The sequence below is a fragment of the Tupaia chinensis genome, unplaced genomic scaffold (genome assembly GCF_000334495.1).
Source record: "Tupaia chinensis unplaced genomic scaffold, TupChi_1.0 Scaffold145257_1, whole genome shotgun sequence".
Lineage (NCBI taxonomy): Eukaryota > Metazoa > Chordata > Mammalia > Scandentia > Tupaiidae > Tupaia > Tupaia belangeri.
Genome location: NW_006205117.1, coordinates 1,608,734 through 1,627,929, shown reverse-complemented (window position 1 = coordinate 1,627,929; position 19,196 = coordinate 1,608,734). Strand labels below are relative to the sequence as shown.

Here is a 19,196-nt window from a genome sequence, read left to right as displayed (position 1 = left end):
CTTCATAATCTCCTCATTCACAGATAAATGTTACAGCTTGCCTAGTCATCGCCCAACCTTATTTTCCTCATGTTACTCAAAGTGAGAGGTGTTGTATGTAATTCTTTTTAACTTCTATCTGAGTCTTACCTCTCATTTAACTATTACTGGATGAGAGACATGCTGATTGCTGTACAAATTACTCTTTTGGTTTCTATATAGAGTATTTGGTGGATTTGTTTATGTTCGGAGTCCTTTAATTTTTTTCAGTTTCACTTTACTTGCATCAAAAGTTGGTATAATTTGGGGGCCAGTTTTCACAAGAATAGAGTTTACTGTATATATTTAGACAAAACCGCAAAAATGTCCAGATATGTATGTGCTTGGTAGTTGGCTAAGCTAAATCACCAGTTGAGGGGCTCACACAACAGATCTTAAGCTGCAATTGAAGTTTATTTCAAACAAAGTAGGTACTATTTCAGTGCATAACTCTTTGAGGTTGAAACTGGACATTAAATCAACCAGTTCTTAATTTGTGTCTTTTAAGGATCAAGTGTTTCTTGACCCTTATGGTTATAGTATTTGTAATTGATGGCAACTTCTGGGAGATTTTGAAAGAATAGGCTTTTTGGGAGCATTTAAAGTAGTATATGAATAGAATTTTTAAATTCAGAATTAACAAATAGAACTTAATCCTTTATTTCTTTTCCTTTTTTTAGTTTAGGCAAGAATATTTAGATACACTGTATAGGTATGCAAAATTCCAATATGAATGTGGAAATTATTCAGGAGCAGCAGAATATCTTTACTTTTTTAGAGTTTTGGTAAGTATTTTTATTTGTCCTCTTTATAGGATTTTCTTGGTTCCTTAAAATATGTCTATCTGTTTGGCTCTGTCCAATGAGTTTTCAGTAGTTTTTGGCAAAGAAAAAGCAAAAAAGAAACCTTTCCCCTCAGAAAGCAAACAATAAGGCTTGTGTCAGTGCATAAGTACTTGAAGGAAGATTTGTCCCTGAAATCCTGAAGTGGTTTGTAGTTGTATATATAATTGTATGATTTTTAGCATTAACAGAATTTTATCATGTAATGGATTTGTTATTAAAATATTACTGTACAGCACAATGAGTGGCACATTTTATGTGTTTTATAAGGATTGAATAAATATTAATTCCTGATTTTAATTCAGTATCTTATATTACATATATTTCATGAACTTGTTTTAAACAACTGTGGAATCCAAATAGTACTCTTAAAGATTTTATACTTTAATAGTAACTTTTTTCCATATACCTCTACCTTCAGCTATTAGAATATAAAGATCAGTAGTGTCTTCATTGAGTGGGGTATAGAAAAGTTTAAGTAGTACTATTTAATCATAAAGTACACAGTTTTGTTCTATTTGAGTAGTTCTTAGATTTAGAGCTTTTTTTAGAAAAGAAGAATTACGTGAAACCAACTTAAAAATCATGCCTTCAGATCCACAGACTTTCTCATTCTGACTTCTGTTTAGGTGATTATATTAATGTATATCCTCTAATTAATCTTAACAGTTCGAAAAAGGCCTCATAGGAAAGAGAGAATTATTTTTTCCTTTTTTTTTTTTCCTTTTTAAAATTTTGTCAAAGGGCATGTTTACTCACCAGAGAGGGAGAAGGAAAAAAGCACTCCCCAGTAGGGCATGGTCACACTGCAGTCATTTCTCCATCCTGTCAGGATTTTGTGTACTCATTCACATGCCTGTTATGTTTTTCAAGCTGCTGGGGCTGGGACTTGAACCACACAGCAGCCATGTAGGATATGGCTCCCTTAACCGGTAGTCCACAGGACCAGCCAAGAAAGGGATTTTTCGTCTTCCAACATTGGAAGTCTTTTTCTTTTGTCTTTATTTTCTGGTGCCCCCACCTCCCTTTTTTTCCTTCATATTTAGCTATTATGCCACAAAGAAAAGGTTTATGGTTGCTGTGTTTGGTTGTTTTCTGGGAAATTAAATTTTCCTTTTTGAGGGAAAAAGGAAGAGATTGGTGTTACTGATCCAGGTAATCCCTATGCTTAAATTACTTATAAAACCTCATTTTAAAAAACTATCCACATTTTTCCTTCAAAGAAAGAAAGTTCTTCTGTTTATTTCCAAGTTCAATTTGAAAAATACCGTTTTTCTCTTGCTCCCATTTATAAATGAATTCTTAATTTACAGATTAGCTATGGTTACCTTGCAAGTGCATTGCAGGTAATCAGCGATGCTAAACTTGTAGTGCCTTATCAGAAAATTCCATCAGTTTTACTCTGAATATTACGAGGGATTTAGGAGAGCAAAAGTTGATTACTTTAGAAATGTAAACAGCTTAAACCAGGATTGTAAAATCAGAAGCCTGGTATGATTACAGGTACATGAAAAGAGTTGGTTATTCATATCATTTGTTAATGCTGGGAGTGAATTTTGAGAATGAAGATTTAGTGTCATGTTAGAGTTCTAGCACAGTAAATTTATTGTTGCTGGTCAGTGAGTGAATGTGCCATTTTGCTAAGACATGGAAACTTAAGGTAACTGCTGGAAATTCAGATATTGAAACTCTTCTAGCATATCCACCCTTGAAAGCAGGTTGGTATGAAGAGCCAACTGTAATGACATGGAGTTGAGCCAGAGTAGTACACATGAACCTTTGGGGATTAAAAAACCTGCTGCTTTTCTACAAAAAGCTTTTATCCTAACACATAACACATTTAGTTTTAATAGTGTCATATTTATGTAGTATGGTTTTATAATTAGCCTGAAAATATCTCTAAGTGATAGATATATACTTAAAAGTTTGGAGAATTTTTAATGTTTGCTTTTTAAAAATATGAATAACCAAATTAGTTCCCTGTCTTAAAATTCCAGGTTAGTTTTAAAAAGCTTTCACATTGTTCCTAATAAATCTAGTGTTGGAACTCAAATTTAGGTTAAGCAATCTCACCATGATCTGAATACAAAATTAATATGCTTTTCATTAAGAGTAGTCAATATATAGTGATTGGCTAGTTTGTTATGTGCAGTTTGCTTTTAAATTGTCAGTTTTGTCTTACAAAACATTTTAGTTATGTTGGGAGGTAGTTAATTCCTACCAGCTTATTGGGTAGAGGCTTAGAAAGCTAAGTTTAAAAGCATAGATTATATTACTTATCTCTTTTGATTTAGATAAACCATACCATAAAATCTATGTATTTGTTTAGAATTTTGTTAATAACAACAACAACAACAAAATTTGTTTGCTATTTGGGATTAAAGTATCAGGGTTTTTTTTTTTGTTTTTGTTTTTGTTTTTTGTTTTTGTTTTTTGTTTTTTTTGCTCCCATGTAGCCTTTTTCCATTTCTAAATTCTTTTCTGGTGGATAGTTATTCTTTTAAATCTATGGGTAGGGAAACATAAGCTATGAAAGAGCCATTGTAACTATGATCTGAGATTAGAATTTGACTCCCCAAATGACCTATTGTAGGTCAGTGTTGTATAAATTAAAACTATGTGACCCTAGAATCTGCCTTTATTTTAAGACTTGGTGCCTTTTGGAATACATTGAGAAGTGTTTAGGTACACCCTGCTTAGTTGTGAACTTTCTTTGATTTATGCCCTAAGAAATGTGTAAATTGAAATGAAATGGGAGAGTAGGTTTGGTAGGACTTTTTTAACATTTTTGTTTTAGAAGGTATTAATGCTGTTGATTATTTTGTTAAAAATCTGCCCTCAGTATGGTCACTGGTCTTGCTCCAAAATATAACCCATTCTCCAATTCAACAAGTATTTGAGATAGTGATTTTATGATACTGGGGCTATTTGTGATCTTATTTTTAATAGCTATTTTTTCCCCCACTCGGGATTTAAAATGTACCTATTTTAAATACAGGCCATTCTATTTCAAAGGACTTTTTCTGGAGGCTTGGGATAACTTGAGTAATGATGGTTTTTTAAAAGGTTTGGGGTCGCGACATAAGTTTTTGCCTTGCTATACCCTGTAATAATGTCAATGTAAAAGGTATCTATTTCATATTCTCTTATGTCATTTTTCATATTTTAACATTCAAAATTGGAATGTCTTGATTTTCGGTTTTGGTTTTGGAAAGATGAAAATAATCTTAAAATTGATGGCACCTTACACTTGAAATACTTTACTCAGATTTCTTTTAGGATCAGTTATCTTGTTAATTATAGCAGTGACTTAAGGATTTTTATATATCAGTTTTTATAATTCAACAGATTTTGACAAAACTATATACCTGTGTGACTACTGCCACCGAACCACAATAAAGAATATTAGACCCGAGAGACCCCTCGCCTCTTCTTTGTAGTCATATTAAACATCTGATCCTGGGCATCTATTGACCTGCTTTCTGTTTTTATATTTGTTTTGTATGCTTTAAAATTTCTACCAGTGAAATGATACAGTATTAAAGTTTATATCTAGCTTCAAGTTTTTGAGATTCATTAGTGTTACTGTGTGTGTCAGAAGTTAGATTATTTTTCTTACTGGATAGTACTCCATTTTCTGAATATACCACATTATGTATTTATCTATTGCTAAATGGTTGGATTACTTCCAGTTTTTGTATTGTAAGTAAAGTTGTCATGAATATTCACAAGTAGTTATGTAGTAGAAGTACTTAGTGATAATTAGAACCAGTGTTTTCATGAATATGTCTCAGAGTTTAATCTACAAATTTAGTATTTTTGTTACTTGTCTGCTCCTAGGGTTTGCTAGTGTTATTTAGTACAATTGAGTTAATGACTGCCATCTAAGGAAAAATATCACTGTACTATTTGGATTATATGAGAAAAGTAACTTTTGTTGTTTAGTACATAACGGTTTAACAACTTTTTTGTTTTTGAGAGATTTTTTTATATAAGGCACATGTGCTCTTCAGAGAGACAGAAAGTGAGAAAGCACCTTCCAGGGAGGATTGTTAGAACCAGTGTTTTCATGAATATGTCTCAGAGTTTAATCTACAAATTTAGTATTTTTGTTACTTGTCTGCTCCTAGGGTTTGCTAGTGTTATTTAGTACAATTGAGTTAATGACTGCCATCTAAGGAAAAATATCACTGTACTATTTGGATTATATGAGAAAAGTAACTTTTGTTGTTTAGTACATAACGGTTTAACAACTTTTTTGTTTTTGAGTTGATGGCACCTTACACTTGAAATACTTTACTCAGATTTCTTTTAGGATCAGTTATCTTGTTAATTATAGCAGTGACTTAAGGATTTTTATATATCAGTTTTTATAATTCAACAGATTTTGACAAAACTATATACCTGTGTGACTACTGCCACCGAACCACAATAAAGAATATTAGACCCGAGAGACCCCTCGCCTCTTCTTTGTAGTCATATTAAACATCTGATCCTGGGCATCTATTGACCTGCTTTCTGTTTTTATATTTGTTTTGTATGCTTTAAAATTTCTACCAGTGAAATGATACAGTATTAAAGTTTATATCTAGCTTCAAGTTTTTGAGATTCATTAGTGTTACTGTGTGTGTCAGAAGTTAGATTATTTTTCTTACTGGATAGTACTCCATTTTCTGAATATACCACATTATGTATTTATCTATTGCTAAATGGTTGGATTACTTCCAGTTTTTGTATTGTAAGTAAAGTTGTCATGAATATTCACAAGTAGTTATGTAGTAGAAGTACTTAGTGATAATTAGAACCAGTGTTTTCATGAATATGTCTCAGAGTTTAATCTACAAATTTAGTATTTTTGTTACTTGTCTGCTCCTAGGGTTTGCTAGTGTTATTTAGTACAATTGAGTTAATGACTGCCATCTAAGGAAAAATATCACTGTACTATTTGGATTATATGAGAAAAGTAACTTTTGTTGTTTAGTACATAACGGTTTAACAACTTTTTTGTTTTTGAGAGATTTTTTTATATAAGGCACATGTGCTCTTCAGAGAGACAGAAAGTGAGAAAGCACCTTCCAGGGAGGATTGTCATGCTATAGTCCCTTCTCCTCCATTTTCCTCTTGGGGTTTTGGGCATGCTCACACATGCTCCCAGCATGAGTTTCAATCCATTGGGTTCATGACTTGAACTATGGTCTGCCATGTGGGAGTCCAATACCTTAACCACTGTGCCACCTGCTAGCCCCTCAATAACTGTTATTAAAAATGGTCCTGTTTAATAACAGGTCCTCTCTTCCTTTCTCTTCTCCATAACCCTTCCATTTGTCATATTGTGGAAATTGTTTTGTTCTATACATAATTCTTACTACATTGGAATCAGATCCGCCAGTCTTGCTTTCCCAGGTCTTCCATCCAGTGATTTTAGTGACAGATTTTCTGTGAATCTAACTTGATTTTAGGTGCTTTCAATTTGATTAGTGTTTATAAATTATTTGAGTGGGTTGCACTAAAACAGTTTTAAGTTATCTTTTATTTTCTGTTCTTGATTGAATATTGAAAGACTTGGGGAGCCCAGCAGGTAGCATAGTGATTAGGGTGCTGCACTACTACCACATGGCCAATCATAGTTTGAGTTCCAGACCTGGTCATGGAAAATATGCTAGGTGCTTATGTGTGCCTGTCTGAAATTGGAGAAAGAAATGGAGGAGAAGGGATTATGGTATGACCATCCTCCCTGGGGGTGAGTTCTCACTTTCCCTCTCTATTACTCTGTCTCAGGCAAGCACATGAGCCCTATAACAAAAACAACAACAATGAAAGACCCAAGTACTTATAATAAATAAGGTTATTTGGAACATTTAGCCAGTATGATCCAGTAAGGACTCAGAACACTGGAGTTTGGGGTAGAAAGGTACAGGTCTTAGCAGACTAGGTGGATCTTTAAATATAAAATATACATTGTATATTTTTTTCTCTAGACTATTCAGAATGTAATTATGATTCCTTAAACAGGTTCCAGCAACAGATAGAAATGCTTTGAGTTCACTCTGGGGAAAACTGGCCTCTGAAATTTTAATGCAGAATTGGGATGCAGCCATGGAAGACCTTACACGGTTGAAGGAGACCATAGATAATAATGTGAGTTCTTATACTTATTTTCAGTGATTTCCTGAAATTTCTGTGTATTTTTCACACTGTCCGCTATGGATAAACACTGTACAGTTAAAAAAAGAAAATCCATTAAAATATTAGATTACCTTTTGTTGACCTAAAAAAGATTAGTGGGTTAACTAGTTTAACTCAGTCTTCTTGAAGGGAACTGTCAAAGTTCTTTTGACTTTTTAGAAATTAAAACTCAATGTTCATTTTCTGTATTGCTGCGGTTCCCTTTTTACCCTGCCAATAAAAATGAAATTGTGCTGTTAGTATCACCTATTTGTGAAAGTCCTGCACAGAAGGTGACAGTATTCATCTACAGATAATAGCTAACAAGCTAATAACTTATTAAGCAATATTTAGTTTAGTCTTGGCTTTTAAGATGTTTTCTGAAAAAGCTATAATTTGTTTTTCTTTTGTTTGTTTGTTTGTTTGTTTGGAGAGGTTTTTGCTATAGGGCGCGTGCGCTCGCCAGACAGACAGAGAGAGACATAGAGACAGAAAGTGAGAAATCACCCCCCAGGGAGGATGACCACGCCGCAATCCCTCCTCCTCCATTCTCCTCTCAGGATCTTGGGCACGCACACACACGCACCCGGCGTGAGTTTTAAGCCACCGGGTCCAGGACGCGAACCGCGGTCGACTATATGGGAGTCCAGCGACATAGCCATTACACTAACTGCTGGTCCTGAAAAAGGTATAATTTATAACTTCTGTGATAATGGCTTAGTGGACTTTATTGAATTTCTCTCTAAGAATAGGAATGTCTAGGTCATGCGGAAAGAGGTGTAGAGGGTTAGCTTTCATCATAATGACACTAGTGTGTGCCTTAGCAGGATCTGGTTTTAATTATAATTTTGAAATCAATGATGTTTATTCCCTTCTTTCACATCTTAATATTTCCTGTTTATACATTTTTTTAATTCTTTAGTCTGTGAGTTCTCCACTCCAGTCTCTTCAACAGCGAACATGGCTCATTCACTGGTCTCTGTTTGTTTTCTTCAACCACCCTAAAGGCCGTGATAATATTATCGATCTCTTCCTTTACCAGCCACAGTAAGTTATTTTACTGTGTAATTTCAGCTTTAATTATATAAGGTTACATGGAATTTTAAAAATTTAAAATGTACTTTTTCTCTGACTTGAATTTGTTATTACCCATTTTTTTTTTAATGTGATAGATTTGCATGTCACTTGAAAAATTTGTGTGTAACTGACGCAAATTATTTGAGAAAGTGTACGTTAGACCTTTTAAAGTGCTATTTAAAGTATGGTCCTGGGCCATCACTAGCAATATCAGTGTAATGTAGAATCTCAGGATTCACCCCGAGAGGCTCTAAATCAGAATCTACATTTTAACATGATCCCAGGTACTTTACATCTATATTAAAACTTTTGAAATAAGATTCTAAGCCATTTTATTTGACAGGAGTATGTACATCTCAGAGAAGATTCCTCTTTATGTCACCTTAGCTCATTCAACTTTTGTTAATCTTTTGGTGATAAGAACTTCACTGCTTTATGAACTTAGACCATTCTCTTGTTAGCTAGAAATCTTTTTTAACATTTACTCTTCTAGTTGATGTCAAGTGTCTCTGAAACTTCTGCTTTTTTTTTTTTTTTATTGGAACAACCAAAAGTAAGTTGTTTTATTGCAAACTTCAGGTGTTTGAAAATATTAATTATTTCTCTTTACTGCCTTCAGACAAAATATCTTTAGTTTTAGTCATAAAGTTTTTCACACTTTTTAATATTTTGATTGTTTTCTTTAGGTAATTTCCATTTACCCATATCCTTCTTAAAATCTGCATTTTCAAAATTGAAATCTTCTAGGGCTGTTACCTAAGTTTTGTAGATCACAGTGGCACTATTAACTCCAATTAAGATGCTTAGTTAATATAGCCTGAGATTGCAATAAGATATTTTAGAATTGATTCACTGTATGACTTATATTGTCAGTATTATTAGCTTAGTTTATGTAAACACTATAGTATATATTTTTGCTAATTTGTTAATGTAAGTAAAGATTTTGTGTTCCATTACATTTTGTCTTGATTTCTGCTTATTGTCTGTGAAATTATGATTTTAACACACTTAATTATGATTTTAATATATTCCTGAAATGCATATTTTAATTTATAAGAGTATAGTTAGAAATAGATAATGTAATACTCTTCTGATAAAGAAATAGTTAAGATGAATCCACCTATTCAACTTGTTGCTATAAATTTTCAAAGTTTTGGAGATAAGATAGTGCTCTATAGTGATATTTCTGGATGGGATAATAAAATCTAAGCTAAGTCACATTAATAAATATGTTCTTTACATGTACATTTTAGGAAGATTTCTTTTTCTTATTTTATTTCAAGTTTTTTTATACATTCGATCATGTCATTTAGTTTGCAAAGTGAATATTTGAACATGTTTACATTTCTCCCCAGTCCAGTTGATAATACTATAAAGTTATTTTCAACAGATAATACCCTATTTTTTGTCCCACTAATGCTTTGCCTCTCCATTTTTCTCCTTAATGTTCTTCCTTAGACTGTATTCCTTCAACCACGTTCTTCCCACAATATATCTGGTATTCACAACCATTTACTGTGTTTCTATATCTTTTAGTCATTCAGTTTCAGTCACAGAATGCGGAAACTCGGTTTATATTAAGTGGGGACATGCAGTGTCTCTTCTTCATAGCCTGGACTGCTTCACTCAGCAGTAAATCTTCCATATTCATCCATTTTCTGTCAAAAGCAGGGTCTTGTTGTTTTTTATGGCTGAGTAGTATTCCATAGAGTACATGTGCCACAGTTTTCAATCCATTCATCTGTCCATGGGCATTTGGGTTGGTTTCATGTCTTAGCAATTGTGAATAATACAACAATAAATATCGATGTGCAAGTACTTTTCCAGTTAAAAATTCTTCTGTCCTCTGGGTGGATACCAAGGAGTGCGGGATTGTTGGGTCATATGGAAGTTCTATTTGTAGATTTTTGAGGAATCTCCAAATTGTTCTCCACAGTGGCTGAACCAATTTACATTCCCACCAGTAGTGTAAGAGAGTTTCCCTTTTACCATACCCCTGCAAGCACTTATCATTTTTGTATTTTTAATCTTAGCCATTCTGACTGGGGTTAGGTGGTACCTCATTGTTTTTGTTTGTTTGTTTGTTTGTTTGTTTTTTGAGAGGTTTTTGCGATACGGTGTGTGCGCTTGCCAGACAGATAGAGAGAGACAGACAGAAAGTGAGAAATAACCCCCCAGGGGGGATGGCCACGCTGCAGTCCCTTCTCCTCCATTCTCCTCTCGGGATCTTGGGCACGCAGGCACATGCGCTCGGTGTGAGTTTTAAGCCACCGGGTCCGGGACACAAACCACTGTCGACTACATGGGAGTCCAGCGACATAGCCGTTACGCTAACTGCAGGTCCCCTCATTGTTGTTTGATCTGCATTTCTCGTACAATGAGGGATGTTGAGCATTTTTTATATGCCTTTTGGCTATTCGTATGTCATCTTTGAGAGTGGTTTCTTCAACTTATTCTCCCATCCCTAGGTTGATCATCTTTTTTCCAGAACAGCTGCTTGAGTTCCTTGTGTATTCTGGTTATCAGTCCCTTATTTGATGCATAGTTTACAAAAATATTTTCCTATTCTGAGGGCTGTGGATTCACACTAATTATAATTACTGTGTCTTTTGCTATGCTAAAACTTCTTAGTCTGATGTAATCCCACTTATCTATTTTGGGAATTTTTGACTGTGTTTTGGGGGTCTTATTTAAGAAGTCTTTACCTACCCTAGTGTTTCCCAGAGTTTCCCCAGTAGCAGTTTTATAGTTGGAGGTCTTAGGTTTAGATCTTTGATCCACCTTTAGTTGATTTTTGTCAATGGTGGCAGGTCGGGGTTCAGATTCATCTTTCTGTGGGTGGATATCCAGTTTTTCTAGCACCTTTTGCTAAAGAGGTTTTCCTTTTCATAGTGGATTGACTGGTACCCTTTGTCAAAAATCAGTTGACTGTATGTTTGGGAGTTTATTTCTGGGGACTCTATTCTGTTCCATTGGTCTACCTGTCTGTTTTTGTGCTGGTACCATGCTGTTTTGATTACTGCAGCATTGTAGTATGTTTTTGGGTCAGGAAGTGAGATGCTGCTCACTCTATACTCTTCTTGGGCAGGATTGCTTTGGCAATACAAGGTCTTTTATGATTGCAGACAAATCGTATGATTGTCTTTTCTAGATCTGTGAAGAATGTGCTTGGTACTTTGATTGGGATTGCATTAAATATGTAGATTAATTTGGGTAGAATTGCCATTTTGATTATATTAATTCTTCCAGTCCAGGAACATGGGATGTTCTTCCACATTTTTGTGTCATTTGCTATTTCTTTTTTTTAGCTTCTCATAATTTAGTTAGGAGGGGTTAGATTTTTTCCTAGGTGTCTTATACTTTTTGTGGCCATGGTAAATGGAAATACTTTTTGCAGTTATATCTCAGTGTGCCTGCTGTTCGTATATAGAAATCCTATAGATTTCTGTATGTTGATTTTGTATCCTGCAACTTAACTGTGTTCATGTATTACTTCCAGGAATTTTATCATGGGTACCATTGGGCCTTTATGTATACAATTATGTCATCTGCACATGGAGTTTCACCTCTTCTTTTTCTATTTGAAGCCTTTTATTTTTAATCTTTTTTGATTGCACTGGCGAGGACTTTGAGTACTATATTGAAAAGGAGCGGAGAAAGTGGGCATCATTGTCTTATGTCAGTTTTTAGTGGAAAAGCTTTCAGCTTTTCTCCATTCAGGATAATGTTCACTATGGGTTTTTCATAGATAGCTTTTATTGTGTTGAGAATTGACTTTCTATGCCAATATTGCTAAGAATCTTGATCATGAATGAATGTTGTATCTTATCAAATGCTTTTATAAGTTGTTGGATGCGATTTACTAGTATCTTGTTGAGAATCTTTGTGTCTATATTCATTAGAGATATTGGTCTATAGTTTTCTTTCCTGGTCCTGTCTTTATCTGTTTTAAGGATAAGGGTGATAGAGACTTCATAGAAAGAATTAGGTAGAGATTCATCCTTTTGGATCTTTAGAAATAACTTGAGCAGAATGGAGGTTAACTCTTCTTTGATCTCCTGGCTTGTTATAGGCCTATTCATACTTTCTATATCCTCCTGGCTCAATCTTGTTAGATTATATGTGTCCAGGAATTGTCCATCTCATCCAGATTCTCTTGTTTCTTGGCATATAGTTGTTCATAGTATTCTCTAATGATGTTTTGTATTTCTACAATGTCATTATATTGCCTGGTTCCTTTCTCTCTTCTTAATAAGTCTTACTAGTGGTGTATCAATTTTGTTTATCTTTTCTAAGAACCAGCTTTTACTTTCATTTGTTTTCTGTATGGTTTGCTTATTTTCTATTTAACTTATTTCTGCTCGTATCTTTATTATTTCCTTTCTCCTGGAGTGTTTTGGATTCTTTTGCTTTTGCCTTTCCAATTCTCTGAGGCATGATGTTAGGTGATCCATTGCCTTCTTTCCTTCTTATGTGCACTAATTGCTATGAACTTCCCTCTTATGACTGCTTTAGCAGTGCTCCAAAGATTATGGAAACTCATGTCCTCTTTGTCATTGGCTTCATGAATCTTTTGATTTCAATCTTTATTTCTTCAGTAGTGGTGAAGTCATTCTGGAGTAGGCTATTTAGTTTAAGTTATTCATGTATTTGAGTGTTTTTGAGGATTTCTCTTGAAATTAAACTCAAGTTTAATTCCATCATGATCGTAGAAGATGCTAGATATAGTTTCTATGCCTTTGAATCTGTAAAGACTTCCTTATGCCCTATCGTGTGGTCAATACTTGAAAAAGTTCCATGTAGGGGTGAGAAAAAAGTGTATCTTGTGGTTTTTGAATGGAAAGTTCTATAGATGTCTGTTAAGTCCATTTGATTTATAGTATCTTTTAGATCCTTCATCTCTTTACCTATTTTTTATCTAGATGATCTGTCCAGAGGGGATAGTGGGGTGTTCAGGTCTCTAACAATTAGTGTGTTGCAGTCTAACTCCCCTTTTAGTCTTCCCTTCACGTATTTGGGTGCCTACCTGACTGACAGAGATAGAGGATTGCTGAGGTTGAGGGGCTGGAGCTGGAGCTGGGACACAGGGCCCTGCCTCAGTGTCCCTTAGGCCAGGGGTCTGGAGATAGAAGTGGGGTCTGCCATAGAGCTGGGGGTGGTCTTGGCTGACAGAGATAGAGGGTTGCTGGGGTTGGGGGGTCCAGAGCTGGAGCTGGGGCAAGGAACCCTGCCTCAGTGTCCCTTAGGTCAGAGGTCCGGAGATGGAAGTCTTAGGAAGATTTTTAAGACTCCAAAATATTTTATCTTTTCAGTTAAATTGTTAAAGGAAGCAGCCAGGACTTTGAATTTAAGAGCAATTTAAGTTATTGGTATTGATGATAAGTATTCACATAATGAAGAAGTGCCAGTAATTCCTTCAGAGGAAAAAAGTGAACAGATTTAAAGGCATGTTTTGTGTTCTTTACATTAAATGCTAAAAGTTCTCTAAGTGTTGTTAATGGAAGTGTTTCTAGCAGGCTGGTTTATTTCTTATATTAACATTGCAATTTGATGTTTGTATTAGCATATTGATAATTTAGTCACTATTTACATGACATTCTGGTCCAGTATGTTAAAAATTAAACATGGCAGATGAGTTCCTATAGTAGAGGAAATTTTGTTTCAACATATAAAGAACTAATAGAAGGTAGTATATGTTTTTTGCCTGCATTCAAAGTTAAAATTTTAAATGTAAATAAATAGTGAGAAAATTTTATAATTTAAGTGCCATTATAGTTATTTCTTTTTTAATTTTTTAGCATTGGAGATATTTCATAGCATTCAAGTATGCCTTCTTAAAACATGTTATTCACTAATGTATAATAACAGCCTCCTTCTGTCTGAATGGTTATTCCTTAAAGAAATCCTGGCTAGCTCCATGACATAGTGGTAATGTGTTGCTCCTAAGAAGCCTGATCTTACATGGCAGCTGAAGTCAGAATTCCAGCCTAAAACACACTGGGGATGTGCATAATTGCCCAGAGTCTGATGGGCTAGAGATTGGAGAAAGAGAATTATAGCATGATCAGAACCTGTGTGGAGTGTGCTCCTCTCATACACATGCTCTATCATGAATAAACAAAAAAATGTTAAGAAATCTTATTGGCTAGAAATTCAGTATTAATGTTGTGTGTAGGGGCCAACTAGTGGCATGGTGATTCAGGCAGCTTGATCCCACATGGCCCACTGCACTTTGAGTCCTGGACCCAGGACATCAGGAGTGTGTACATGGTTGCCCAAAATCCCAAGAAGAGAATAGACTATGAGAGATTGTGTTGTGGCCATCGCCCTGGAGCAGGCAGGTGGGGGGGTGGGGGTGGGAATGGATTTCTCACTTTCCCTCTCTGTCTTGCACATGTACCCCATACCAAACAAACAAACAAAAAAGTGAATATACAATTTTTAAAACTTGGTGTGTGCCTTTGTTTTCTGGATGCTATCATAGGTTGTTTATAACCTGAAAAGTTATATAAATCACAATTCATATGATGAAGTAAAAAGTGAGTAGAAAAGGTTTAAAAAAAATAAAGACCAACAACCAATTAAAAAGAACACTTCAAGGGCAGCTTTGGTTTGTTCTGGGCTTTGGCATGATAATTAACCTAGCAACTTTATTTGGCAATAGCCTATAGCTAGATAGGTGAGGAACAAAGCTGAACCAAACTCCGAAAGAGAGATTTATCAAACCACAATGCCATCAGTGATTTGTGAGAAGTGTAAGTGCTAAGAGAAATAATAAGTACATGGCATATTTAACCTGATTGTTTTGATCTTGTAGATTTCCTCCATAGAAAGCCATGTAATAAACTAAAGAATGTTTTATGAGTATGCACTTGGAATAGAGAGTTTCTGAATGCAATGTTTAATGCCACCATCAGGTTAAGCAGGTCTAACATACACATCTTTGCATTAGGAATATTTCCACCTGTAAAGCCAGGACCATATGGATTTTGGGGCATATATGTCACTTTAAATATTTGGATAAGCATTTCCAAGATTTGCTTTTTATCTTTTCATGATTCCATTATAGATTAGTACCTCTTTGTACTCAGTGTCCCTTTTCCTCCCGTATTTATTTAAATATGTTAATATCGTTTATCAAGTTTTTCCTCAGCTCTTTCTGATCTGTTAGGGCCCTTTTACTAAGGTGCTTAATGTGTCTTCGCTCTTGTTTACTGTTTATTCAGTTTTTTGAAGCAGTCCCTTGTATTCCAGTTTCTGAGAAGTATATTTTTTACTGTACTTTTTGTACAGCCATTATGCTTTAAGCTTTTTTACTTGTGATAGTGACATTTATAAATTATAATCTCATGCAGTAGTTGAAGTAGAACAATACTGGATGAATCTAAAGTGTCCACAAAAGTGACTGGTAAAGAATTGCAAGAAATTTGGGAGTGCTGTTGAATGCATACAGTAGCTGTGTATATTTCTAGATGTTTCTAGAAATTTCAGACTCAAGTATTACAGATCTATTTCTTAGTAGTTAATAGGGATTAATCAGATATACATCCAAATGAAAAGGGATTTTAAAGTAGCACTAACATTTAATATTTTGCCTCCTTTCTAAATGAAATCTGTAAAATCGTTTTAAGAGTGAATTAATATTACTAAAATCAGGATGGGAAGATGAGGGTATCCTGACTGAGAAGATGTGATCCAGCCTGGCTCCAATCTTGATGCCTAGTAATGGAGTAAAGACAGAAAAGCTTCGCTCAAACTTGGCCATAGGAATCATGAGGAATTAGCTTTTTTGCTACCATTTAGTAGTAGACCCACCGCGGTGTGTTTTTTGCTGTTGTTTATGTCCAAAAAAAGAACATTGAATTCAACTGGCTCTTAGAAGATTTTCAAGCAATAAAAAATATATATATGCAAATAAGAAAAATACTCAAGTGTTCAAAACCCACTGTGAAAAGTCTATCAAGTGAATAAGGAGAAACAGTATAGTTTATTCCAACTTTTTTGACTTTTAGGACATTAAGATAGTGTTTAATTTATTAATAGGACCATTTAGAATAGTAAGATTCCAGAAAATTTTAAGATAAAAATAAAGTTTTTATGCAAGGAAATCAATGCTAGAAAAATAAATTTCTTTAATTAAAAGAAAAAGAGTCATTGTCATAGAAATATAACTAAAATGACCTAGAATCAAGTATTATCAAGCTGTACTCTACAAATAGGTTGAACATCTTTTATATATTCATGGCTTATGTACTAAAAAGATAATACATATGTCAGGCCATTAAAAATCCTGCAATAAATTTTCAGAAAAATTTTATAGATTACAGTTTCTTGACATAGTAAAACTAGAAATTAATAATATAAGATTAAACAAAAAAGTAAATTTCAAAGAAATTAATTGTATTATAAATTAAACAATGAAAGGTGATTATTCAATACTTATACCTAGACAAAACAAACACAATATGAAAATAGCAGTATATTAAGAAATACTGAAATTATTCATTTTAAAACTGATTATTTCATTCACTTAAAAAATAAAATAGAAATAAAAATGGTTTACATTATACAGTTTAAAATTACGAGGAAATATAAAGAGTCTACCCTATGTACACATACATACACACACATATTACATATGTGTTGCCACTTTAAAACTTCATAGAATTAAAAGTAAGCATTGGGACCAGCAGTTAGCATAATGGCTATGTCGCTGGACTCCCATGTAGCCGACCGTGGTTCAAGTCCCAGACCCAGGCGTGTGCGTGCGTGCCCAAGATCCCAAGAGGAGAATGGAGGAGAAGGGATTGCGGGGTGGCCATCCCCTCTGGGGGGTGATTTCTCTTTTTATCTCTCTGTTTCTCTATGTCTGTCTGGCAAGTGCACGTGCCCTAACCTCTCCAAAAAAAAAAAAGCATTTATTTTGGTGCAGAAATTTTGAAATTTGCGGTTTTTTTTTTTTTTTCATAATAGAACTTCAAAACTTCATGGAATTAAAAGTAAGCATTTATTTTTGGTACAAAAATTTTGATATCTGTGCATTGTTTTTTCATAATATGGATATCCCCCCACTTTCCACATGCTCAAACACACACATATATATAGACAGAGAGAGAGGGAGGGGTCTTCAGAAAAGTTCATGGAAAAGGTGCAGCTAGATCAGCCCTTTTTTAAAAAAAAATAATTTTTACCAAAAAGACTGGGTGCTTATGGATTTATTGGTCACTTGAGAGTTTAATGAAGTATGTATATCTAACAGTATTCTTTAACTTTGTGAGGCAAATATGACCCTCTTAAACATCCTCAAGGATCCAAATTAGATAGATACACTGAAGAACCACTGCATATTTGGAAAGAGTTTAAGAGGGAACAAAATCACAATTATTTGGATCATATTGTTATAACCAGTGCTTCTTTGGTCTTGGAACTCTGTTAAACTATTAAGACATCTTTGGTCTTGGAACTCTGTTAGACTATTAAGAGATCCCACATGGTCCATTGTGCAGTTTCCACCCTGGGCCTGTGCTTGAAAAACATGTTGGGCACATGTGCTTATGTCCCCAAAATCATGCCAGGAGAGAGAGATGGAGAAGGACCATTCCCCTGCTTTTTCAATACTTCCCCTCTCTGTCTTTTGCTAGGTGCATATTTCCTTTGGCAAAATAAAAAAAAAGAACTTCCTAATTTTCTTTGTATTGGTTGTATTGATATCTATGAAGGGATTTCATAAGCTTCCTGGAAAAATAAAAATATGAGTTTATTGTGGTGCAGATTTTTTTAAATGCATGCATAGCTTTCTTTTCATTATATGCATTTCATATGAACTATGAACTTTCTTTTGGGGGGGGAGAGGTTTTCGCTATAGGGTGTGTGTTCTCGCCAGGGGCGTGCACTTGCCAGACAGACAGAGAGAGAGACATAGAGACAGAAAGCAAGAAATCACCCCCCCAAAGGAGATGACCAAGCCACAATCCCTTCTCCATTCTCTTCTTGGGATCTTGGGCATGCATGCACACGCGCCTGGCATGAGTTTAAGCCACCGGATCCAGAACTTGAACTGTGGTAGACTACATGGGAGTCCAGTGACAACCATTACACTAACTGCTGGTCCCTGAACTGTGAACTTTTTGTTTGAAGATGCCACATATACTATATCAGGTATTAAAACATATCTAAAAATGTATATTTATTAATCAACAAGTAGCAAATTGATTTGATTTTATATAAATAATAACTTATGAAAAATAACTTTCTAAAAGCAAAATAATTTAGTAAGAGCAGTGATAATTGTTACAGTTTTGCAGACATCTTAAATTGTAGAGTTGACAGCTGAATTTTTATATTTGCTTTCATACCTGGTTTTTATTCAGTCTTTCGTGATGATTTGTTTGATGTATGTGAAGAAAACCTATCCTCACACATATATATTCAACTACATATATGTAGTTGGAAAAGGTGTGTTTTAATAACCATCTCAGATAATTGTGAGCATTCTTCATTGATAATAAAACCAAATTCACCAAGTGCAGGTTTTTAAGGCTGTTTATGATATGGAATCTCAAACTGTCGTTGTGCTTTTTGGATTCTAAGCTGTACTGGTGTTCTAGACTGTCTTTGTCTCTTTTATACTTGGAATAGATCTTTTTACCTATGCATAATTTTATAACATCATATATTGGTTATTTGAGACATACTGCTTCAGTGAGTTGTGCAGGTATTACAGTGTGTTGACATAGTATGAAACTAAGAAAATCACATTCATTAACGCCCTTACCAAACCCAGTAGTAAAGATTTTAAGTATTGTGAAACTATCTCCTGGTGGCACAGACACATTTTCCAAAATTCTAGCTTTTCTTGAAAGCTCTAATTTTGTTAGTTTTCTTGAAGTACAGTCTTACCTCATTTTCTCAAAAGCATCTGTCACATACTCAAAGTCTGAATACCTTTGGTTTGTCAGTATTTCAAGTAAAAATATTGCTGAGTGAAAGCAGCAGAAGCGCCATCTGGCCATTTAGTCAAGCCAGGTGTGTCCCTAAGAAAACCATTGCACTGAAGTATACAGCAGAAGCACTTTCTTTTTTTTTTTTGAAAGG

General features: G+C 34.5%; 1 protein-coding gene across 1 annotated transcript in view; it reads left to right on the top strand.

Moving 5' to 3' along the window:
- Positions 1 to 19,196, top strand: part of EIF3E (eukaryotic translation initiation factor 3 subunit E) — a 51,347-nt gene that overhangs the window by 11,881 nt on the left and 20,270 nt on the right. The window contains exons 5-7 of the mRNA XM_006167922.3: positions 699 to 803; positions 6,873 to 6,998; positions 7,948 to 8,072. Of these exons, the coding sequence (XP_006167984.1) occupies positions 699 to 803; positions 6,873 to 6,998; positions 7,948 to 8,072 (356 nt within the window). The remainder of the gene's footprint in view (positions 1 to 698; positions 804 to 6,872; positions 6,999 to 7,947; positions 8,073 to 19,196) is intronic.